The 25,062-nt window shown below is 56.7% G+C and overlaps 2 protein-coding genes across 2 annotated transcripts; one reads left to right on the forward strand and one right to left on the reverse strand.

Moving 5' to 3' along the window:
- Positions 1 to 1,794: 1,794 nt before the first annotated feature.
- KRT7 (keratin 7) lies at positions 1,795 to 16,728 on the forward strand. Its single transcript, XM_028125518.1, has 9 exons — positions 1,795 to 2,118; positions 3,615 to 3,826; positions 5,969 to 6,029; positions 7,221 to 7,316; positions 8,795 to 8,959; positions 9,951 to 10,076; positions 13,278 to 13,498; positions 16,131 to 16,165; positions 16,574 to 16,728. Exons 1-9 carry the CDS (start codon positions 1,795 to 1,797, stop codon positions 16,726 to 16,728), a joined length of 1,395 nt encoding a protein of 464 aa, XP_027981319.1.
- Positions 16,729 to 17,883: 1,155 nt separating this feature from the next.
- Positions 17,884 to 24,445, reverse strand: LOC114203910 (keratin, type II microfibrillar, component 7C). The gene is made up of 9 exons (XM_088026085.1): positions 24,062 to 24,445; positions 21,655 to 21,863; positions 20,983 to 21,043; positions 19,967 to 20,062; positions 19,583 to 19,747; positions 19,239 to 19,364; positions 18,765 to 18,985; positions 18,570 to 18,601; positions 17,884 to 18,059 (listed from the first exon to the last, which is right to left on the reverse strand). The coding sequence occupies exons 1-9, from the start codon at positions 24,443 to 24,445 to the stop codon at positions 17,884 to 17,886; spliced, it is 1,470 nt and encodes a 489-aa protein (XP_087882211.1).
- Between the last annotated feature and the right edge of the window lie 617 nt (positions 24,446 to 25,062).

The raw sequence follows: 25,062 nt of genomic DNA on the forward strand, positions 1-25,062 counted from the left end.
GTGGAAATTGAACAGTTGGTCTCTTTTGCCTGCTTGGGGTGGGGGCTGGGGAGGAGTGGGATCTGCATGCCTGCACATATCACAAGGCCAGGAACTCTGTGTGCTCTTCAAACTACAACTGAGAATTCCAGGTAAAAGCTCAATCTCTCTCCCCCTCTCTCTCCCACCCACACACCTACCCACACCCACACCCACATAGCCTACAGCAGAGACCACTGAAGGTCTCCCTGGGCACCCCTCTGCCTCTGGCCTGAGCCGTCCCAACACCAATACAGAGGAGAGGGAGGGCCAGGAACATGGGCCTGCATGGAGGTCACTGAACAGGGGCTGCGGCTCCATCAGTCTCAGGGGAAGGCCTTCTTACCTAACTGAAATGAAAACCAGGAAGGACATTCCATCCCCACCCTCCACCACCCAGGATGTACCTGAGGGTTTGGTCTGAGGTGATAAGCCGGCCAGCTCACTAGGGGGCTGGAGGTAGGCTAAAGGTGGCAGCAGGCCTGTCAGCTGTCTTTTCCAAAGGCTCTCTAGGTGGCCCCTCTAACCAAACGGGGTCTGGGGAGAATGGGGGGCAGGGCATGGCAGAGGCCGAGGGCGTGGCAAGCGTGGCTGGAGGCTCCTGGGAAGTGCAGCTGGGGGGTGAGCTGTCTCTGTCTGGTGCTCCCTTGTTCCAGCGCGGTTTCTCCCCATCTTGGGCTGGGTTTGAGACTGCTGGGACTTCTTTGGTGGGCGACACGATGAGAGCTGGGGACCTTTACGCAGGAAAATGGCGGCAGTGGAAGATGGGGAGGAGTGTTTGAGTGTAAATACAAGCAGGCTCACACACCTGCATCCAAAAGCGTGCAACTGTGTATCCACAGACACACTGCCACACACTGAATACAGACTCCCACCTGTACAAGAAAGTTCACAGACATGCACACACATGTCTCAGGTGAGCACACAGCGAAGGCCAGTGGCCTGCAGGTGTGTCCACACATTAGTGTGCAGACAACCGCAAAGTGTCCCAACGACACGCAGGTGTCCCCTGCCTCTTCAGGGACAAATAAAATAAGTGGATAGGAAAGTGTGTTAGGGGGAGGGGAAGCGCGAACCCAAAGCAACGCTTCACACATGGCTTCTGGGCTTCAGATACCTACTGGAGTGAGGAGGGGGCCGGAAGAGGGGTCATGGCCCACTTGGCCGGGTTTTTATATGGGGATGAGGTGTAGTGGCCAGGGAAACCAGCTAGACCAGGCTACGTGGGGTCAGATTACTCAAGAACTGAGCTGATCTCTCAAGGAGGAACTGGACGTGGGGTAAGGAGGCTGGGAATGCTTTTCTGGAATGCTTGGGGAAGGGGGCTGGGTGCTGACTCCTGGACTAGAACTTTTTTGATCCCCCTCTCCCCCAGTCTTTCATCACTCGATCTCTCTGCTCTGGCCGCAGGACTCTTTCTGAAGCCTCCTCCCGGAAGCCTTCCCAGACTGAACCTGTTTCGGATCTGCTCAGATGGCCGGCTCCCACCGCTCCCTGTCAGCCCCTATCCCGGGCGCTGGGGGTCTACGGCCCTCCTCCCCACTCGGGACTTTCCGGCCTGGGCCCCAAAGCCCGGCCGGCCCGGGCGCGGAGAGCAGAAGCCTGGCCCGGGGAGGGGCTCCAGCGCGCAGAGAAGGGTGGCCGGCGGCCAGCTCCGCCCCTACCTGTGTAAGGGGATCGGCCCGCGCCTAGCGGATAAAAGCGGCGGGGGCCGGCCGAGGTCAGCGAGTTCGGCAGTGTCGCGCCCGCCCGTAGGTCCAGCCCGGTCCAGCCAGCATGTCTATCCACTTAAGCTCCCAGGTCTTCAGCTCGCGCTCCTCCGCCTTCCCCCGGCGCGGCGCGCAGGTGCGCCTCAGCCCCGTGCGCCCCGGCGGCTTCGGCAGCCGCAGCCTGTACGGCCTGGGCGCCTCGCAGCCGCGCGTGGCCGTGCGCTCCGCCTACGGGGGCCCCGTGGGCGCCGGCATCCGCGAGGTAACCATCAATCCAAGCCTGCTGGCCCCGCTGCGGGTGGACATCGACCCGTCCATCCAGCAGGTGCGCCAGGAGGAGCGCGAGCAGATCAAGACCCTCAACAACAAGTTCGCCTCCTTCATCGACAAGGTGAGCCGCCGCAGCCTGCGGCACGCCACGCTCCGGGCCACAGAAGCCACCTGCCCTGACTGCACGCGGGCCAGGCGCTGGGAGGCCTGGTGCGTTCTCCTTCCGCCAGGATCAGGAACCTTTCTCCTCGTGAACCCTGTGACTGTTGTTCCCCTTCGGGCTCCAAGCGTCCTCTTCCGGCGAGCTGCCCAGATCGCCCTGCTTTTTCCTCCCAGGAGGTGTGCTTGAGTCTGTCCGGCTGACCCCGCAGGCTGTGTCTGGGAGTTGGCTGCGTTTCTTGGGCGCATTCAGGTTGGGAGCTCCAGAGGCCAGGGCCAGGAGTTTCCCTGGGAGGGGGCTGCGTGGGGTGAGAGACGGAGGCAGGGGGGACACACTGTCCCCAGCTGAGGATCTCTTCCCTCCCTCCTCGCACTGCTTATGCTGAGGCAGATGCTGAAAATAAAGGGCTGGAGGGAGGGAGGGAGGGAGGCTCCCTGCCACACCTGCCCACCGACCTGGTCCTCCAGCCTCCCTTTGGTGGTGGGAGGTGAGGTTCTACCTGCCTTTGGAGATAGCCCATTTGCGCCCAGGGAAGGAGCCCTGAGGGACCCTGGGAAAGGGCCATTTGGGAGGAGGTTTTTCCTGGCTGTTTGGGTCCCACAGGGGTTGGGGAGGGAGTGGGGGAGTGAAAGCAGGGGTTGGAGGGAGAGGGGCCGACTTGACTGGTGGGTCTAGGAGGGGAGCGAAATGGGGCTGGACCAGGAACTAGGGGCGAGTCCAGCTGCGCCCCTCTGGCCAGGACCTCCTTCCTCGGGGGTGTTAGACTGTTAGACCAGACCTTCCCTCTCCTGCCTTGGTGTAACTCTCTGCTTCTCCAGTCCCCCATGCCCTCTCCTTCGGCATTCAGACCTTACAAATCCTTAAGATTCTGCTGAAGCCTCCCCATGCCCAGGGTCCGCCCCTGGTGCGGAGCTGCTCTGCCTTACAGTCTGCAGCCCCCAGGCCCTGCTGCTTCGAGTTGCTAGTTCTGAGGAGAGCTGTTTCCTACTCCCAGTCATATTGGATGCATCCAAGGAGCCTTTTGGGCCCCAGACCAAGCAGATAATAGTTGCTTATTTTAGCACCCTGTCCTGAGACCTTGGAAGAAAGGGGCAGCAGAGAGAGGATACAGAGAGGGGAGGCCCAGGACAGACAGGGAGGGGGCAGCCTTGCAGAGAGGGAAGTGGAGAAGATCATCTGTAATGTGATGGGGAACACAGGAGGCAGGAGACATCTTGGCGACTGGGCAGATCTGACTCCTGGGTCACAGTCTGAGGCACTCAAGACAGAGAGTCCTGGAAGAGAGGCTGGTTCAGCGTGGTATTCCTGGAGGAGGGGACCAAGGGCCGGGGTCCGGGTTGGGGGAACAGCCAGTGGGAGCATGGGCTGTGCTGTGGGGGGAGCTGGAGACGCTCCCAACCCCAGTGTGGGTGGCACGGGCTGCCCCTCAGGAGTTTCCGCCTCCGTTCCCCTCTCAGGTGCGGTTCCTGGAGCAGCAGAACAAGCTGCTGGAGACCAAGTGGGCCCTGCTGCAGGAGCAGAAGTCGGCCAAGAGCAGCTGTGTCCCCAGCATCTTCGAGGCCTACATTGCTGGCCTGCGGAGGCAGCTTGAGGGGCTGCAGCTGGATGGAGGCCGCCTGGAGGCGGAGCTGCGGAACATGCAGGACGTGGTGGAAGACTTCAAGAACAAGTACTGACCCTCGTGAGACCTGGGGGAGGGGCTGGCACCCCGGGCGCATGCGCCCCTCATCAGCTGATCCTTGGCAGGCCCCCTCTGGGGCTAGGGGTCAGAGGGTGCAGCTGCTCGGTACAGTAACCCCCGAACGGAAGGCCTTGACTCACACGTTCCCTGTCTCTTTTCTTCCTTCTTTGTCCCTGGGAGCTGTATCCGAGTCTTGTCACCTGACTTTGCCAGGAAAATATCCCCACCGAACCCTCACCTGCACTGTTCCCTTTGGGTGCCTGACCAAGGCCCCAGGAGAGGGTAGGGCAAAAGGTGTCCTATGACAGATGCGCTTCAGAACTTGCACAACCCTCACAGATTATTCTAAAACAGCCCCTCTGTTCAGGTGAGGAGTTAGAGACCAGAGAGATTCAGGGTCCTGAGGGAGATCACATGGCAGGTCTCTGGGAGAGCTGGGACTGGAATGTTTTGGACCCCTGACTCCCAGGAGGAGATGCAGAGCTGACCTGGGACGGAAAGAAGCAAGGAGAGAGAGAGAGATCATGTGTGGTGGGCCATGGAGGGTTGCTGAGGCTGAGGGGCAGCTCTGGCCAATGCAGGAACCAGAGAGGAGGCTGTGTGGTGGGGCAGGGAGCGCAGGGGCCTGGGAGACTGGGGTTGGAAAGACAGGCCTTTGAGGGGCCCACTGAGGTCTCTTTTCCCATTGAAGAGAAACCAAGGCCTGAGGCTTGGGCGGGGCCCCACCCCAGCCGGCTTGCCCAGTAGTCCTGGGAGTAGCAAGTGAGTTCTGTGCTCTGCCCTGGAGGTGGATGACTAAAGCCATGCAGGGACACTGGCTCTGACTGCAGGTAGAACAAACAAAAAGGCCTCTGTGGAGCGTACCCACTCCCCTACTCTCCTAGAGCAACAGTCAACAGGATAATCCCCCAGCAGGTGAGAACAGACAGGTACAGGACAGAGTGGGCTCTGGGCAACAAGTGAGCCTCTGTTGTCATGTGCGTGTGCCTGTGTGTGCTCTCACACTTCCCCCGCCGCCGCCCCCCCCCCCCCCCCAGCCTACAGGGAGAGCACTTTCCCGCAGAGCCAGGCTGAGCTCTGAGCTGGGGTTGAGGGAGGCCTGGAAGGGGCACCTGGAAGGGTCCTGGGTGCCGCTGCCCAGTGAACTCCTGTCTGTGCATCCTCTGGGCTCAGCAGCATGCTGCAAGGGCAGGGATGGAGAGATGGCCTTCAGGATGGTTCTGTAACTATTCTATAGGACCTGAGGGCATGGGCCCTTGTGAGTCTGGCCTCCTCCTGGAGGGGCTCTGCCTGCAGGAGCTTCGTGCTCCCCACCATAGTTGCCCTGCTGCCCTCCTGCAGCCTGTGGGTGCTACTGAGTTCCTGTCTCTAACACTTTTTTTTAAAAAAGTTCCCAAATAAATACTGGGTCAGGCCCAAGGGTTCCCTTGCTCTGTGCCCTGCATCGCCAATGTCCTCCTATGAGCGGGACTGGCTCCTTGGGGTGGGGTGGGGGCTGTGGGAGTAGAGATGGGACTAGACCACCCAGCTGGGGCCTGGTTCTTCCAGGACTTGCTGCACCCTCTTCCTGATTCCACAAGATTCCTCTGCTTCAGGCTCCTTCTTCACCCTCAGAGGGTGGGATTAAGTAGTGGTTAAGGTGTGGGCCTGGGGTCAACGGCCAGGCTTGAAGTGTGGGCTTTGCCACTTAGCAGCGTAGTGACTGGACAAATTATCTGCTTCTCTGTGCCTCCGTTCCTTTTCCACGAAGCATGGTACCATTGTTAAAGGATCATCGTGAGGATTAGGTGAGCTAATTCGTGCAAAGCACATAACAGTGCAGGCCCTATTTGAAGTGGTCCCTAAGCTGGGTTATTAGTATTTGCTTTCTCCCTCCCAGTAGATGCAGCTTTTGTCCTTTAATTCATGTGCATTCCCTGCTCTCCCACTTTCATCTCATGCCAAGACTCCCAGCCTTAGGAATAGCCACAAGGGAAAGTCAGGGACGTTTGGTTTCATAGCCGATCCCCACTTTTCCAGGCGTGTCAGTAAGCAGGGGGGAAGCTGATGCGGGGCAGACTCTCACCCCTGGGTAGGAGGAGGCATGGAGGCAGAACTGCACTCACACCACGCACTCTCTCTCTACTGCAGGTATGAAGATGAAATTAACCGTCGCACAGCTGCTGAGAATGAGTTCGTGGTGCTGAAAAAGGTGAGGGCCAGGTGTCTAGGCCAGGTGCGGGGGGCATCATCTGAAAATGTGTGGGACGGGGCCACGTGGCCCTCGCACCTGAGCAGCTGGTAGGGACCTGTGGCCAAAGTCTGGTCTGGGAATGAGGGGCTTGGAAAAGGAGAGATCTGGAAGCCTATGAGGCTGTCCACACAGCCATGAGGACACACAGCCTGTCCTGTGTGTATGTGTGCTTCTGGTGAGTCACTGGACTTGCTTTTGGCCTGGGGGCATTAGAATTCAGACCAAAAGATGGAGGCTAGAAAGGGAGATTTCAACCCAAATACGGGAGTGCTCTATTCCAGTCAGAACATTTCATGACAGGTATGGGTTGGCACCCGGCAGGGCTGAAGTATGTGCTGAATGAATGGGATGAGCCTGAGGCGGAGGGATCTCCCTGTCCCTGGAGATGTGCAAACCAAGGTTGGAAGGCCTTAGGAGTATCTTAGTGGGGCTTGATTTAAGATTCTGATTTAGTACACTCACTGAGCAGCTCAGGGTTCTAGGCCCGTCCACATGACAGAAACCTGCCCCAGAGTGCTGGGCCCTTAGAGATTTAGGTGCGTCGAGGATGCGTAAAAGCAGACCCTGTCCACACAAGTTTGAGCACAGGCATGTATGGCTAGAGGGGCCCTGATGCCCCCTGGGCCTGCGCTGTTCTTCATGGCCCACGTGCATCGCTGTCACTAAGCTGTATGTTAAACATGTAGGCTGGAGATCTTCCATCTCTGAGAGCCTTATCCTAATGTCGGAATGATTTTCTGCTCTCCTTCTTCATCAGAAGTTGAGGCTCACGGAGTTGAAGTGACTTGTTCAGGGTCACATAGCTTGTAGGTGGTTGAGCCAGGGGTGTGTCCAAACCACCAAAGCCTTCAGGAACCAGTAAAACGCTAGGTTTGGGGCTACAGGTGGCTTGGGCTACCAGTGCTGGAAAGGTACCTGTGTTCATGGGGATGCATGAAAATGATGCCTATCACGCAGCTTCAGAGGGTCCAGTGGAGGAAACTTCCTACCGTGGCCAGGTCAGGCAGCCTGGAGAAATGGCATGTCTCTTGGTAGGGCCCTGGTGTTTGACCCTGTGGGTTGGACAGTGCTGGCTGGCTCCCATCCCTGCTAAATATTCTGTGTACTGAGGCCACGGTGTCTCTACCCCTTCTCGCCACCACCCCCCAGGATGTGGATGCTGCCTACATGAACAAGGTGGAGTTTGAGGCGAAGGTGGATGCCCTGAATGATGAGATCAACTTCTTCAAGACCTTCTATGAGACGGTGAGGACCTTGGGTTTGGGAGACACGTCATGTCTTCCATGTCCTAACAAGGGGGCCATCTGGTTAACCCCCTGCGTCTGGGCCAGCCTGGGTGAATGTGTGTGCAGGCACTTATCCTGTTCTTTATCCTTTCCGGACCCAGGAATCCGTGGTGGGCAAGGAGTTTAGGAGTTGCTGAGGGTAGCAGAGCAGGGTGGGGTCAGCCAGGATTGGCCTTCTAGAGACATGGGGTGACCATTTTTTAGGAGGGGCGTTGGGAGGGGTTGAAAGGAACCGGGAGGATGTCTAGGGATCCTGGGCTGTTATAGAGTCAAGACGTAGGCTGGGTGGGGTGGCCAGGGCGGCCCGAGTCAGGAGAGAGTATCTGGGAGTTTATAGCCAGAGGGACCGGATATGTGGCCGCCCAGCAATAGGCCACTCTGTCTGCCCCTGCAGTCTGATTCTCTCCCTCTTGTCTTAGCTGGGGATTTTACCTCTTTTTTCTCTGGGGGATTTAAAACCCTCTCCACTCCTATCAGTGTGAGTCTCTGGCCTTCAGCGGAAGATAGGACAGCCAGTCATCTGGCAGGGCTGGTTGGGGAGACTGTTATATATGAGGCTAATGACAGACCAGTTCTCAGTTCCTTTTTGTCTAGCTTTCCTCTGAACCTCCGGCCTCCATGAGCCCCTCAGTGAATTTCCACGTGTGTGAATTTCAGGGGCAGGCTCCTTGAGGTTTACTTCGGGGATTCTAATCTCTGTGTGGGTCTTTATATATATCTTTATATGTCTGTCGCATGTTATATATAGGTCTATGTATATATATATGTGTGTGTGCATATGTATGTGTGTATGTATATTTATTTCCCTCTCATTATGAAAGAAACGCATACTCATTGCCAAAAATCCAGAAAATTGAGTACAGCATAAAATTGAAAACAGGTCTCTTACATGTGCTCTTGTCACCTTGGTATCTACCTTTTCAAACTCTTGCTGTGCGTATACACATGGAGATAGAGTAATATGTATTTTAGTAAAAGTAGGATCATGTTTTTTTTCATGTAATGGTGTACCATGGATATAAATACAGCCGTGTCGTCGGTTTTAAAGGCTGCAGAGAGTTCCATCCTGGGGTGGGCTAGTTTATTTCACCTACCCACCCCCTAGTGATGTACTTCACAGCCAAGCTCCTACCCCAGCAGAGCTCACAGAAGGAGCCGTCACAGTCCCCCACAGTGTGTCCCTTCTTTATCTGCTGTAATTCCACCAGACTCTTTTCTTGAGAAGTTGCTAATGAAGCTGCTAACCTCCCTGGGCTGCCGGGGGCGGGCGGACTGTTAAGCGGGTGTGGGTCTGTGTCCCCTCGCCTTCTGGTGACTCACGCCCACTCTGACCTCTTCTCCCTTTTTCTTCCCCTAGTGCGAAGGGGGTCCCAGGATGGGTGTGGGAACGGGGGTGGGTCATGCCCCAAGTCCTGGCATTCTGTCCCATCCCTGCAGGAGTTGGCAGAGCTGCAGTCCCAGATCTCGGACACGTCCGTGGTGCTGTCCATGGACAACAGCCGCTCCCTGGACCTGGACGGCATCATCGCCGAGGTCAAGGCCCAGTACGAGGAGATGGCCAACCGCAGCCGGGCCGAGGCCGAGACCATGTACCAGATCAAGGTGTGAGGCTGCGGAGGGCCCTCTTTTCTTCCTGGCAGGGTCCTTGGTGGTAGCTGCCCTTACTCCTCGCCCTGTCTCAAGCCTTTAGGGCTTGGGTCCCGCTGTTTTGACAGGCACCAGTGGTTAAGTCTGTGATGCTCTCCAGGGCCCACAGAAGAGGTGAAGAAGAGGTGAAGGCCAGGTCCCTCCCCGGGGAGAGATCCCAGCCAGATGGGCTGACAGGGCGGAGGCACCTGAAGCACAGAGAGGTTAAGTAATGTGCCTAACTCTACACAGCTAGTAGTTGGAAGAGTAGGGACTAGATCCTGGGTCCTAGGCCTCCAGACCAGGGAGGTTTAATCATTATGTGCCATGTGGAGGCAGGGCGGCTGACTGTGCAGGTGCTGAAGGAATGTGCTGGGGTGAACTAGTGTTCTGGGGGAGGGAGCCTGAGGCAGGGTTTAAAAGCAGCAGAGGGAGGTCTCTGCAGAGATAAGGAGTCATCCATGGTACACAGGGTGAGAACACAGATATGCCAGCAAGGAGACGTGGGTTCAGACTTGCCGTGTGATCCTTGGGCAGTGCCTTCCATTCTCCAGAGCTCATTCTCCCCATCTGTGAAATGGGTGGTGCTGATGTTTTCAACAAGTATGTTTTTACTGGGGGATTGTTTAACAGGTGAAGATTTCAGACTTCTAGTGATTCTCCAGAACTTGGGACAGGATGGGAATGGGCAGAGCCCCAGGATCAATGGGGATGGGCCCCAGGGAGCCATCCTGGCCCTCCCTGTCCTGACTTGGAGGAAAGCAAACCCCGGCTGTACCCCACTGCCCAATAGTCTGGCTTGCCGGCAGTGGGTGAAGATTGCCGGAGTCAGACTGTCACTTCCTGGGAAGATAAGCTAGGAGGGCTCATCACTCAGAACCTTGGGCCTTCCTCGGAGGGGGTGAGGGATGAGTCCCCTGTAATCGTTGAACACCCCCTGCCTTACTTCTCTGTGTGGCCCCTCTAGTTTGAGACCCTCCAGGCGCAGGCTGGGAAGCATGGGGACGACCTCCGTAATACACGGAACGAGATCGCAGAGATGAGCCGTGCCATCCAGAGGCTGCAGGCTGAGATTGACAATATCAAGAACCAGGTGGGAGCAAGGACCCCCCCACCCCACCCCCGCCTCTTCCTCCCTGTTTCTTGGGGCCCGTGAAAGGCAGCCATCTGAGAGTGAGGAGCCCGAGGCTCTCCCAGGCTGAGGCTGGTGCAGCTCAAGTCTCGTGGGCCCACTTGTGAGATCTCCAGGACAGAATGTTCTTGGCCAGGTCCTGGCTCAGGCTAATGGGAGGAGAGGAGTCGTAGTTGGGCATACAGCCTGGGGAGGGAGCCCCAGCCTGGCCAGCCTGAGAAAAACCACCAATCATTACCAAACTTGTACTGAGCACTGTCCTTGCACCTCACTCTGGGTTCATATGCTGTACCTGGGAGCTCACAGTCTGTGGGGATTAGGGGGGACAGAGGCCAGCAGAAACCCTTACGGTGGCTCACAAGTCCCCGTCCTTCACCTCCTACCGTGGCATCTCACTGTGCTCCGGCCTCACTAGCCTGCTTCCGGTATCTTGGATCTGCCAGGCACGTTCACGCTTCAGAGACTTTGCCCCTGGTGTTCCCTCCATCTGGAATGTGGTTCTCCTGGCTCAGCACATGGCTGCCCCTTTGTCATCCCTGGGATTTTGGACATGAGTCCCCTTTTCAGAGATAGCTTCTCCAACCACTCGGTCAGCAGGGTGTCTGAACTTTCTGGAAGCATCTATCACTGTCTGAAGTTTTCTGGCCTATTAAGTGGTTGGCCATTTCCCGCCTCTACTGAAATCCAAATAATGTCTTGGGAGCCGGTCCCCATCTGTCTGACTCACCGCTCCTTCTCGGCACTTGGCACCCATGGTGGGGCACGGGCCTCCGATGACGGACTTTTGGGAAGATGTGCTGTGTTGCTGGCAGGGGGACAGGCCCTGGCCAAGGTGTGGGGAGGGACGGGGCAGCTCAGCCAGAGCAGTTGTCTGCAGTGGGGAGGGAGGGCAGGTAACCAGTGCTGCAGCTTCAGAGGGCTAAGCTCCAGATGAGCTGGGGGGATGGGATGTGGGGGTGACTTACCCAGAATGTCGGGGCTTCTTGGAGCCCCGCAGGTCCCTTCACATGAGGGTGGAGGCTGCCTCCTGCCGTGGAGGCAGGGCTATGAGTCACCGGTGCAGTGAGGCAGCTTCCAGGTTGGGAGGGGAGGCAAAGAATACCGAATGGTGGTTTCTCAGACCCTGCAGCTTCTGCCACATCTGCTTCTCCTCTTGTACAACGGGGTGGAGCAGGCCCCAGAGTTGGGGTGTCCACCACCATGGAGGGGCCCCGGGGCAGTGGGATGAGGCAGTGCCAAGGGGGCACCAGTGTGATAGGGAAGGGGACCGGCAGGTGGACAAGGGGCAGAGGGCACACGAGGGGCCTTCTGGAAGGATTAGGAGGGCTGGTAGAGAGGCAGAGCACACCCGGGACAGGGAAGGGTCTGAGGACAGAGAGTGGCTGGTGAGAAGGAAGGGGGAGTACTGGGTAGGGGTGGGAGTGGTGGCTCTCGGAGCCCAACAGCAGGAGGCCCAGGACTAGGTAGGTTCCCAGTGTGTGGATGGGGCGCAGATAGATCGAATGCTCCTGCTGGGCAGAAAGTGGCAGCCACGGCTCAGGTCCATTGTGAATCCGACCAACCCGGCCCACACCAAGGGGCTCTGGTCACACATTTTGAGGCCTGGGGGTTCCAAGCAGTGTCTCTCTGCTCCAAGTCCCCTGTTCTGGGCCTGTTTTAAAGAGGGTTTTTATTCTTGTCAGCTGCCCCAAATTTGGGGACTCAACTAAGATCCCATGGCTTTGGATCTCTTCGGGCTGGGGACTGGGGGGGGGGATGGGCATTTGAAAATCATAATCGCATTTACTAATTATAGAGATTATAACAAGCGATAACAAGTGTTGGCGAGGATGTGGAGAAAGGGAGCCCTGTGTACCTTCTGTGGGAACACAAACTGGTGCAGGCACTGTGGAAGACAGTAGGGAGGGTCCTCAGAACATTTAAAATAGAAACCGGGGCACCTGGGTAGCTCAGTCGTTAAGCGTCTGCCTTCAGCTTGGGTCATGATCTGGGGGTCCTGGGATCAAGCCCCACATCAGGCTCCCTGCTCGGTCGGGGGCCTGTTTCTCCCTCTCCCTCAGCCTGCCTGTCTGCCGACTTGTGATCTCTCTCTCTCTCTCTCTGTCAAATAAATAAATAAAATCTTTAAAAAAAAATAGAACCACCATAGAATCCAAAAATTCAATTTCCGTGTATATATCTGAAGGAAATAAAATTACCATCTCAAAGAGATCTCTGCATCTCCATGTTCATTGCAGCATTGTTTACAATAGCCAAGACATGGAAACAACTTAAAGTATCCGTCAGTGGATGAATTAGTAAAGAAAATGTGATTATATATATATATATATATAATATTATATTATTCAGCCATAAAATAGAATATTACTCAGCCATCAAAAAGAAGAAATCTTGCCATTTATGACAACACAAACCTTGAGGGCATTTATGCTGAGTGAAATACGTCAGACAGAGAAAGACAAATACTGTATGCTTATAGGTGGATCTTTTTTGTTTTTTAAAAGATTTTATTTATTCATTTGAGATAGATACAGAGAGAGAAAGAGAGAGAGAGAGAGAGAGCATGAGCAGGGGGAGAAGCAGAGGGAGAGGGAGAAGCAGGCTCCCTGCTGAGCCAGGAGCCCGATGCGGGGCTTGATCCCAGGACCCTGGGATCATGACCTGAGCTGAAGGCAGATGCTTAACCAACTGAGCCACCCAGGCGCCCATTATAGGTGGAATCTAAAAAAGCAAAGCTAGAAACAGAGACCAGATTGGTGGTTGACAAAAAAAATAATAGCAGTTATAATAGCAGTTATTGAACACTAACTGTGTGCTAGACACTGGCAGGGACTTGTGTATTACCCCATCTAATCCCTGCAGTACCCCTATGAGTCAGACACTGTGATTATTGCTGTTTTAGAAGAGAGGAGACTTTGGAAGGTGAGTGTGTCCAAGACCACGTGGCTAGTAAGTGGTGGAGCCAGTATCAGAGCCTAGGCATTGGGTGTCAGAGCCCATGTTTTGAACCTTTGGGGATTCCCTGGTGCTGGGGAAATAGACTGGTGCCAGTGAAGCCACCATGAGCAAGTTGCCCGGGCGCTTGCTGCAGGATGGGGAAGCAGGAAGGCGGTGACTGGTAAGGACTGCCCCCCAGCTCACAGCCATCACTACTGCCCACAGCGTGCCAAGTTGGAGGCTGCCATTGCCGAGGCCGAAGAATGTGGGGAGCTGGCCCTCAAGGATGCACATGCCAAGCAGGAGGAGCTGGAGGCCGCCCTGCAGCGAGCCAAGCAGGACATGGCCCGGCAGCTGCGCGAGTACCAGGAGCTCATGAACGTCAAGTTGGCCCTGGACATCGAGATCGCCACCTACCGCAAGCTGCTGGAGGGCGAGGAGAGCCGGTGAGGACACAGAAGCCAGGAAGGGGATCCTTCTGGGGCTCGGTGGTGCCTGGGGCTTGACATTCATCCATCTACAGACATTTTCTGTGGCCTCTCTTCTGCAAGGCACCAGGGATGGGAAGTGTAGGGAGGGTAAATGATGCTTGCTTCTTTGCTCTTGATGAAATGCCCTTCTAGTAGGAAAGACCATGTGGTATAAAGCTCAATGGGAAAATTGAAGGTAATAACGGCCCCTTCATGTGTGGCCAGGGTCATCTTATTTGATCCTCACAATATATTCAGGTAAGCAGGTCAGGTATTGTTGCTTAGTTTACAGAGGGGAAACTGCGGTTTGGTTTTATGAATTGAGGGGCCAGTGTGCAGTCAAGCTCTGCTGATTCCTGGTCCAGGGATCTTTCATGATGCCAGGCTGCTTCTGCCACATCACTAAGTGGTAAGTCACATGATATTGACCAAATGTGGGGAGGTCCCACAGATAATTTGCATACCTGCGGCCAGAGAGCAGGCTGGGCTGGGTTGGTGTTATAGGAATTCTTCATGAAGACACGGAACCTATGTCCATGAAGTTGGGCCTTCATTCTCACCTGGATGGGTTGGTTGATTCATTCAGTCAATTGGCCAGGCTTTAGACTTGTGCCCTGGGCGAAGGTTAGGGTTTGGAGAGGGCGAGAGGGAACAGTGTGGTTGCCAAGGCTTGGTGGTAGGACTCATCAGGGCTTGGCTTGTTGGGACCCAGCTCAGAGATAGAGAATATGTAAGACGCGCTTCTGCCCTCAGGGAGCTCGTGCATGGGCTGAGGACACCAAACATTTGTAAAGGGAGCACCTAGAGACCACTCATGTGCATTTGTAAAATGCTGAATGTCTACAGAACTTTTTCTTTGGGGAGCATTTTTCCTGAAGGGCTGGGGAGACAAGCTGGAGGATGGATGGCATGGACAGGAAGGAATTGGGGAACGAGGGAGTGCTAGGGCAGAATGCCTGGATGCAGGGAGGAGGGAGAGAAGACACATGGCCGCAGGATAGGAGTTGGGGAAGGAGAGGAGGATGGGTCTCTGCCACTGCCCCACCCCTGCCTGGGTTGGCATCTGGTCTTTGTGGGAAGAAGAATTGAATACCAAAGGCCCCTGGGAAGAGAGAGCAGCTGATCTGGGGCTCAGGGCAGCCCCAGAGCCCAGCTGTCCCAGCCATGATGCCTCTCTGCACCCTCTGCCACCATGGGTGCAGGGGCCACGCTCTCTTGGGAACACATACCCTGGGCTTCTTTTCCTCATGGAACCAGAGCTGGGGATGCATACATAGAATGGGGCTGGATCCACTTCCTCCCATGGGCCGCTGAGCAGGCTGAAGCTCAGGGATGGCGAGTGGCATGCCCAAGGTTGCCCAGAGAATGGAAACATTCTGTCTGAAAGCCTAATCTCAGTGTAGATTGTCATCATCGGGGCTTAGATCCTGGTTGTCTGAGAGGCAACTGTCCTCTCTCCGCCTCTTAGGGGACACGGAGATGGACTCCTTGTTTTTGATCCCATAACCCCTCCACCTGTCCCAGGGGCAGGTCTAGGATTTGTGGTCTTAGAAGCTTATGCAATTTGGGGTTACAAAGTACAGAGTTACGAATATAAAATTAGGCACAAAAACAAATATTTACTTAGGATGAGAAGAGAAAAATCACACTCCTCACCAGAGCTTTAGACGTTCAGGTCTCTTCCTCCTGAGTTCGTAGGCACAGCACCAGAAATTGTTACATGGAATTGCTACCTGACTGCACCCTGGCTTCCCTCCCATCCCACAACTTCCAGTGACTCCCAGCACTCCCAGGGGCCCGTGGAACAAGGGGCCTGGAAGCTTCCTAGCATATCTGTCTCTTGCCCTTGTCCTTTGCTTTGCCTTCTTCCTGAACTTGGGGCTGATGAGGCCAGCTGGGCTCCCCTCATTCCTTCTACCAAAGTGAGGTCTCCCCTCCCCATTGCAGAGTAAACTCAACCCCAAGGCCAAGGGCTTGGTAACAATGGGGCTGTGAGTCACAAAACAAATACGCCCAACTGTCTCCCATGGCTTTTCGATTTCCAGTAGGGCTGCTTAAAGCCACCGCGACTGCCTTCTGCTCCCTCCTCAGTCCCAGCCTTAGCAGCATTCACGAAAGCAACAATTCGCTAGTTATTTCAGGACACACGGAATAATTGCTACACGCCAGACCTCATGCTAGGGGCCGGAGATCCAAGAATCAATAAGCTACAGCCCACTTTGAGGGTTTTATGATTTGGTTAGGGGAGGCAGCTGTCTTCATAAATACTCACGGCTACCATTCATCAGATCCTGTGCGCCCAGGGCTCTAGGTAAATTATATTATTCAGCCCTCACAAACAACTCTGTGAGGCTAGGACTGAGTCAGGTGAGGAAATGGAGGCTTTGAGATGTTGCCCAAGGTCACATGGCCAGTAGGTAGGAGGGCCCACGTGAACTCCCCTCGCCCCCCCCCCCCCTTATTTTGCAACAAGGCTGAAGGAGGACCAAGGTGTGGGGACAGAGGAAGGAATACCAGTCTTGCTGGCTCCTGGGTGGAAGGGGCCCTGGGACTGCTTCCTCCAGCTCTGAGGAAAGAGCTGCTCACAGGTCTCTCCTCTGCCCCGCAGGTTGGCTGGAGATGGAGTGGGAGCTGTGAATATCTGTAAGTTCTTGGCTGTGGCCCATCTCCTGTGCTGTCCAGACTAGGCTGGGTCTGCAGGGTGGCACATTGGCTTGAGGGCCTGGCCTTGTCTGGACCAGGAGCTTCTTTCCCTCACCAGCTTTTAGCAGGTGCCCTGGAGCTCCCAGCAAGGCAGGCTCAAGGGCCCAGGGGAGCCGTGCAAGAGGGCAGAGTGAGGCAGGGCACACCTGTGCTGCAGCCCCCACAGCTGCCCCAGGCTCCTTCTGGCAGGGGTGGGGGTGGGGGGTGGGCTGGCCCCAGGAGGGTGGTGGGGAGGGAAGGCAGCGGGGAGGGAGAGGGGCAGGCATAGCAGGAGAGTGGGGTGGAGTGAGGACTGGGGCCTCAGGTGATGGGCCTTGTGCTGATGGAACCCTCTCCCTTTTCCCCTAGCTGTGGTGAACTCCACTGGTGGAGGTGGCAGCCGGGTGGCCTTTGGAGGAACCATGGGCAGCAATGCCCTGAGCTTCTCGAGCGGTGGGCCTGGGACCTTCAAGTCCTATTCCATCAGGACCTCAGCTGCCACCAATAGGAGCATACGAAAATGAACCCTGGTGTGCAGAGACCCCCCCCCCACCCCCGACACCCCCCCTCCCCCGCAGTCACAGGCGGACTCCCATCCCTGCTACCAACACTGCCCGGCAGTTTGAAAAATGATGTCAGAATAGCTTCCAATAAAAAAGCCTTTCTGAAGCCTGGGTGAGGCCCAGCCTGGTACCTGGTATCCTGGCTTCATCAGCTGGGTGGAGAGGGCTGGGGAGGAAGGGGCCTTAGACAGGATTGGGTGTGCTCTGAATACTGAGGAGCCATCTCTGCAGGGGCCTGGGAAAGCATGTGGGTGCCATGGTGCTGTGGTGATTTAAGGGGCATGGCTCCTAGCCTGTGTGAGGCCTTGGCCTCCTCCCAGGGCTGGGGCTCTGCTGGGGAGGGGGCACTGGAGTCCTCTCCTGCTGAGGGAGTGGGAAGGCTGTTCGCCCGCACACTCCCCTACCCCCAGGTTTTGGGCTGCCAGAGTGCATTTCTTGCTGCGAGGACACGTGGCTGCGAACGCCTTGTCTGTCAGCCTCCAAGGGGCAAACACTGGGCTGGAAGTCCACGCGTGGAGGCACAAATGGGAGATTTTCTGAGCACATTATATATGACCCATGAGCTTTATTGGAACCGTGAAGACTAAGCACAGAGGGAGAGGGAGCCGAGCCAGCCAGGGAAAGATGACCCCGTGGAGCTGCAGCCTCAGTCATTGCAAAGGTTCGGGAGGCAGCGGAGGGCCGGTGGGATAGCAGCACGGCCACACCACCCACAGCTGTGCACAGCCGAGGACCCGGGCCAGTCTGTCCCTTAGAAGCCACAGGTTTCTGCCAGGCCAGGCCCCCGAGCAGCCTGAGTCAGAATGGGATCTCCCCACAGGGCCGCAGGGACCCAGGCATGCAGCCTCCTGGGCGGGGGGTGGGGGGGGGTGGGAAGGACGAGCAGCAGCTGCCAGCTGGGCGGGGAGCCCGGCCCTCCCCGGAAGAAACCGCGAAGAGCAAGGGCGGGGGAAGGCGGAGGAGATGCAGGACGATAAGGCTGCCGTTGGGCCAGGTCGGCGGTTGGTTCTCCGAGCCCTTCCGCTTCAAGCCCAGGGACTTTGGTTGCTCCGGGCCCCACCTCTGAAGGCAGGGAATGTTCTCTGGGACAGCGGTGTGCTGACCGAGCGGGAGGTGCTACGCGAACCGCACCGAGGAGCTGCTGCTGCACCTCTGGCCGCAGGGCGCGCACATGCCGGTGCTCACCGCCACGTTCCCGCTGCAGGGGGCGCTGCACACGCTGCCGGTCACCGGCCGCGAGCCGGACACGCAGAGGTTCCCGCAGACCACCCCGCCCCGGGAGCTGCTGACACCTGCAGGAGGAGAACAGGGCTTAGTCCCCTGCCTCCTGGCCAGCACCCCCTTCTCTTGCTCAGAGCTCCTTCCCTCCATTTCTATTCCTCCCTACCCCCCAGGCAACCTCATTCCGCCCCACCCCCACCCCGCACTCCTTCCGGCACTCTGGCCTCAAGCATCCTTGATAAACTCTTTGCCCAGGTCCTCCCTATAGGCAGAAATAGCTATTTAACTTGTAATCATAAGTAGTTATCTAACTTACAATCATTCACTGCCACCCACCCCCTTCCTTTCAGGGTTTCAAAGATAGCCTGTGCTGGCCTCCTGTATTTGTAAATAAAATTGCGCTGGAACCAAGCCATACGTACTCCGTAGGTGTTGCTTATGGCTGTAGCTTTCACATTACAGTGAAAGTAGTTGAGACGGAGGCTAGGTGGCTCACAAGCCTGAAATATTTGCCATCTGGCCCTCCTGCCCACCAGGAACCCCAAGCCCTTATTTCAGAACCCACAGTACAAATTACTTACACACATTTACAGCACCAATGCCCTCACACAACCTTGTAGGGAGAGCAAAGAGACAAAAATTAGTTGGGGAGAGCAACCCTTGCAAATTCCCTCCTCCACGCAAGCTTGATGCAAAAGACATGCAAATATGCGCCTGGATCAAAGCACATTTTGTGGAAATTGAAGAGCTATTCTTCCCACAGATGTGGGCCCCACCTGTGCTCCTCGCCCTCCAGCAGCCGCCTGTAGGTGGCGATCTCGATGTCCAGGCCCAGCTTGGAGTTCATCACCTCCTGGTACTCCCTGACCAGGCAAGCCATGTCCTGCTTGGCCTTCTGCAGGGCAGTCTCCAGCTCCGCCAGCTTGCAGCGGGCATCGCTCAGAGCCGCCTCGCCCTGCTGCTCCGACTGGGTCACTGCGGCCTCCAGCTTGGAGTTCTGGGGGCCCAGAGGAGAACAAGGTGGGTTATGGTCCTGGGTCTCTCTGTCCATTCCCTGGATGTGTCCAGTCTCTCCCCTCCCCCAGCTGGGGACACCCCAAGAACAGACCTCTCCCCTTCATCAGCTGAGTCTCCCCCAGGGACCACAACCAGGATGCTGGTCAGGCAAATGGGCTGGAGCATGAATGGTGAGATCCACTGAGGACACACACTGCCTGTGTGACCCTGGGGAGGCCCCAGGTGGCCCTTACCTGGCACTTGGCATTCTCAACCTCAGCGGTCAGCCTCTGGATCATGCGGTTGAGCTCGTTGATCTCCTCCTTGGTGCGGCGCAGGGTCTCCCCGTGCCGGATCACCGTGGTCTTCATCTCCTCACACTGGGTGGGGAAGGGGGGGTGGAGGGAGGGGAGCAGAGATGCTCCTGAGGCTCAGGATATGTCATCCCACTGAGCCCCACAACTTGCATATCTGCCACCCCGTCCTGAGAGCTGCCTGCCCTTCCCTTATCCATCCCATCTAGACAAAGACCAAAGCCCTTTTGGCATCCCTCCTGCTGGGGTTCTGGGAAGGGGGAGTTGCAGTACCAGGACTTCACCTTGCTGCGGTACCAGGACTCAGCCTCAGCCCGGCTGCGGCTGGCGATGTCGTCATACTGAGCCTTGATCTCGGCCACAATGCAGTCCATGTTCAGGTCCCGGCTGTTGTCCATCTTGACGATGACCGAGGTATCTGAGATGTGGGCATTGAGAACGCGGATCTCCTGCAGACGGTGGGGGGTGGGAGGATGGAAGGATCTTGTTTACACCCCAGCCTCACGCACCACAGTGTGGACCCAATCTTCTCAGCCCTTCCCTGGTCTCCAGCCCCTGCCCACATGGACTGCAGCCCCAGCCCAAATCCCTGGCCAACTCCAGTCCTAGACCGGAGCCCCCTCTTCCAGGCTGGCTGCCAGTCTTCTGCCTGGTCCGCGGCCCCTCACCTCCTCATACAGGCGCCACAGGAAGTCAATCTCCTCAGTCAGGGCCTCCGCGTTGGCCTCCAGGTCTGACTTGCGGAGGTAGGCGCAGTCCACATCCTGAAGGGGAGAAGGGGGCACGGTGTCTCATCGGGAAGGCCACACAGAGCTCTCCCCACCTGGGAGGGCACCCGCCGGGCTGGGCAAACTCCCTGGAGACCCTCCTTAGCTGTTCATCCTAATGCCTGGTATCGTGGCATTGGTGGGATCCTTTATACACTTAGAGGGGTCAGGAGCAGGTTTGGGTAAGGGAGGGGACCGTGAGGTTTCCAGGCACTTCCCCTGGTACCTACTGGATGATTGCTCCAGAATCCACACCTTGCACTACCACTGAAACTTAAGCTCTGGTGCAAAATGGGTCCATTCTAATGATGCCCCAGCCCTCTTTCCCACCTCAGGGAAAGAAATCTAGATCTGTGGTCAGAAGAAGTCTCAGGGATCAATTCTGCCTCTTCCAAACCAGGGCAACTCGGGACAAGACCCTTGACCTCTGCGCCTCAGTTTCCTTACGGTAACCCCTGCCTTCCTCCTATGGAGATGGTGGGAAGGACGTGGGAGGGGGTCCATGTGATGGCATTTGTGGCAGATCAAGTGTAAGGGGTGAGGAACAACAGGACTGTTCAGCCAGCCTTCCACAGCTATTGGCGGCCTGAAGATGTGGCCACCCCCTAGCATTCACGGGCTCTTTCATCACAGTGGTTCGGAACGCCCACTCTCTGGCAGGCACAGGGCAGGAGGAGGTGGGAGGCCATCGGCCAGATGGGAGTCACCTCGGACGGAAGACGAGAGTGCCCTGCTTGAAGCAGGTGGTGTGCTCCGATGCGGGGGGCCACCCTGGGAGGACTAGGGCGTGGCGGGGGTCGGGGGGCTGCTCTATGTGATTCTGGGGAAGTCGCTCAGCCTCTCTGAATTACAGATCGCTCCCTCCTGCCTCTGCCCTGCTTTCTGAGCTGGGGGGCAAGTATTCCGGGGTCGCTCACCTTCTTCAGGGTCACAAATTCATTCTCAGCCGTGGCCCTTAGTGCTACCTCCTCTTCGTATCTGGAGATAAAGGGCACAAGGTTCAGTGGCTAGAACTTTAATAGGCTGGGATTTGAACAGAAAAAAGAGAATGAAGGCCCAGACAAACACATCCCAGGAACTGGATCTTTGGGAGGTAGGCAAAGAATCAAAAAGTGTGTTGTCCATCCCTGTCTTCTGGGCACTCATCCAACCTGTCACCCAGGGCTCTTCCAGTTTCAGGGGCTCTCATTCCTGATGTGGGTGGTGACTGGGGCTGGGGGTGCCGTGCACATTTTTGTAGGCCTTCTGTTTCTGGATTGTAATTCCCTGGGGGGGAGCAGGAAGCCCATACGAGTTCTGGTGCCCCCCCTCAGCCCTCCCCATCCCGCCTCAGGGCCTAGCATAGCACCTGGAACAGAGTAGATGTCAATAAACGTTTGAGGAATTAATGAAACCAACGCATAAGGACGAGGTAGCTGGAGCGGCTGCCCTCTCTCCAATGTGTGAACTCCCAGAGCATTTGTCCTCACAGGCTTCCTGTCACTGTCTTCTTCCTATTGGAAAGTTCCTCTTGTGGTCTAACCTGAATCTATCCTGCTTTGGCTTAATCCCCTTTCCTTTCTTGAGACTATCCTCCCGGCCGCACTCACTTCTTCTTGTAGCCCTCCATCACTTCCTGCACGTGGTTGAGCTCTGAGGCCAGCCTCCCGCTGTCGGCCTCCGCGCACTCGGCCTCCCTCCTCAGCGTCTCGATGTAGCCCTCGAACAGGGGCTCCAGGTTGCTCTCGCAGCACCTGCGGTTCTGGTAGAACTGCCACTTGGTCTCCAGCAGCTTGTTCTGCTGCTCCAGGAAGCGCACCTGGTGTGCAAATGGGAGATAAGTCCGTGGGAGAAGCCAGTATCCCCAGCCCTCCTCAGAGAGCAGGTAGGGTCAAGACTGAACTAGCAGGGAGGTATGCAGAGGAAAGGGGTGGACAGCAGGGCCCCTGCTGGGCTCCCTTGGCCTGACGAGGCACCAGAAGAATCCTTGTTTAAGCCCGAGTGAGGGTCTGTTCAGGTGGGCCTGGATGGGGTGAGTGAGAAACTGAGGAGCATATGGGCTGTTCTGGGTTATTGTTGGGCTGGGGGTTGGTGACAACCAAGGAAGGCTTCCTGGAGAAAAGCAATGTAGAGCAGGGTTGGGAGCGATAGAGGAGGATGAAAGCCTTTCACTATGAGCTCTCCCAGGACAGGGCCTATGGTTCATTTATCTCTGTCCTCTGTGCTCAGCCTGAGGTTGAGGAGCATTTGTTTGCATGGAAGGTCAAGGTGGGAGGGCTACCTAACTGGGGAGGTTAGAAAGGGCAGGCTCTCAGCCACCAGGATGACTGGGGCCTGAGGAAGCCCGGGGGAGGGGGAGGTACGGTCTTCAGTGGCCTAAACTCCTGTGTTGGATGCTAATCCGTCTCTGCAGGCCAGGCAGTTGATGTGAATAGGGGAAGGTTCTGAAAAATGGGGAGTGTGGAGACCGTGGGAGAGTGAAGCATGTGAGCCTTTACTGGAAGTCATTCACACTGAAGACGGGCAATGGTGAAGACATATCATGCAGGCAGAGAGGATGCCAGCAAACAAGACAAGCCCCCCCCCAACCCCCGCCACCACCGCCAGTGTTCCATTGCTCAGACATTTTAGCTGGAGTTGAGACATTACCTTGCTTTTTAGCCCTGGTGTCCTTCTAGCCAACCTGATGAGTGCGGCTGGGAATTCCCTACTTGGAACTTCCGGAAATGGGGACCAGGGACTGCTGATTATATATGGGCTCACTTCAGGGGGTCTTAGCTGACAGGGCTTGTGCTGTGGTAGGGAGTCTCATGGCTGCCTTAGCCCCTATCTTGCCTTCAAAGTCGTGGCCAGCTCACACACTGTGCCGCACGTAGCTCTGGTGTGGAGAACTCTGGGGCCAAGAGAGGGAGCCACTGCCCAGTGTCACACAGCTGGTCAGGAGAGAGACTGGATGTGAAGCCCAGACAGCCTGTCCCTGTGCCAGTACATTGTCCACGCTCCACTCCCTGGCTACCTTTCCTGGGTGTGAATGTCAGCACACTCGGGGTGCAGTGCCTGCTGAGATGTACAGGCTCCCACTGGAGGGGAGTGCGGCAGCTGCCCCTAAACTTTGGACCCTCTAGCCCCAGGGTCCTGGACAGCTGGAGAGAGCCTGGGCTTGGAGTCCTGCTCTGCCACCCACTCTCGATGGGCCCGTGGGCAAGCCCCCTGCCCTGTACCCCTGTCTCCTTTGTCTTCTGTGTCCACTCAAAAGGGCTGGTCTGGTGGCAGTGATTCTCAAATATGAAACCCTCACAGGCTGACTCCAGGATTTGCCATCCCCTTGTACGATTTTACTCATGATTATCTGTAAGTGGATTTGCTTAGCATTTACACTTAGATAGGGTTCGAGGGCCAACTTTATATTACCACCATAGTTGTAAAACCAGTATACTAGGCATACATAAAAGCAAATCATAAAGCATTAAATTCTAGCTGAAACTGTTGTTCCAGGCAGCTCTGAACCTGAGGCTTGATCTCTTTATTAGAACTGGAAGAACAGCAAGTATTAGAGGGATACTGAAGACCATTAGCACCTAATGAGATTTAACCTTAAGGACTGAAAAAAAACATGAGATGAATTTTCCCATCGGGTGTTTCAATGGTATTTAATGCTTTAATGTACCACCTAAAATGATCACATACAATATCAGCAGCCCCTATCCCCATTTCTAGAGATTGGCCTGGGAATTCCAAGGTTCTCCCAGGACTTCTAGGCTCACCAAGAGTGTGAGCAAGGACATCCCCCTTGTCTGGACAGAGGCTGTGTATAATAATAGTGTTATCAAATCAGGAGCTGCTGCCCTATACTCATCTCCCTGTGTCTGTCTGTGCTCTGGATGTGCGTCCATCTCCTCCATCAGACTAGGAGCTCAGCTGCGCCACATCCCTACTGCCTCTGACTCCACCCTCAGTGCCCCAGCCTGAGTCTGAGCATAGGTGGAGTTCAGGAACAGTGTGATCAAGGAAACCCACCTTGTCGATGAAGGCAGCGAACCTGCTGTTGAGGCACTTGATCTGCTCCTTCTCCTCGTGCTTCACGCTCTGCGCATTGGGGTCGATCTCCAGGTTGAGGGGCGTGAGGAGGCTCTCGTTGACCGATACGGTGGTGATGCAGGGCGGGCTGGGCCCGCACACGCCGCCGGAGCGGTAGCCGAAGCTGCGGCCGCAGGAGCCGGCGCGGAAGCTCCCGCAGACGCTGCGGCTGCCGAAGCCCCCGGTGAGGCCGCGGTAGCAGGAGACGCCGCGGTAGGGGGCGGCCGTGATGCAGCAGCGGCCGGGCCGGGGCCCGCACGCCGACACGCAGCTGAAGGCGCGGACCCCGCAGGGGCCGCCGAAGCGGGAGGAGAGGCAGGACATGGTGCGGCGGCGGCGGGCGGCTGGAGCCCGAGGCCCGCTCTGCGCCTTATATCGCGGCCCACCGGCCCGGCGGGAGCGCGCGGCCAACGCGTTTACGAGCTTGGAGGTCTGCCCTCGCGCCTCTTCCAGGCGGGAATCAAAGCGGGCCCGGCCGGCCGGCCGCCTCCATAAAACGGCTTCATATCCCGCCCGCGCTTTATGGGGCCCCGAAACGCCCGGTCACGTTTGCGGGCAGTGCGCCCCGGACTCCCGGCGCCCCCTCTGCGCCCCTCGGCGGGGACTCGGCCCCGGGCGGCGCTGGATTAGCGGTTCGGTCCGCAGGCTGGGCGGCTGGGCACAGCGAGCGCCGCTTGGGTCCCCGCTGGGCGCTGCCGCCTTGCAGGCAGGGCAGCCCCGGTCTCCCGCGCAGCCCCCCTTGGCGTCGGGGGCGAATGTGTGTGTGTGTGTGTGTGTGCGCGCGCGCGCGCGTCCACGGAGAGGGGTCTCTGAAGTCGGTTCTGCTGATTCTTGTCTTGACCTTGGACGAGTGACTAACCTTTTTGAGCTTCAGTTTCCTCATGTGCAAAGTAGGAATAAATAGTACCCATCTGCGAGCTGTTGGCAGGACCTAATGACGT

This window comes from Eumetopias jubatus, unplaced genomic scaffold, assembly GCF_037043125.1.
Source record: "Eumetopias jubatus isolate StellerSeaLion01/CBP00866 unplaced genomic scaffold, mEumJub1_p1.0 scaffold_8, whole genome shotgun sequence".
NCBI lineage: Eukaryota > Metazoa > Chordata > Mammalia > Carnivora > Otariidae > Eumetopias > Eumetopias jubatus.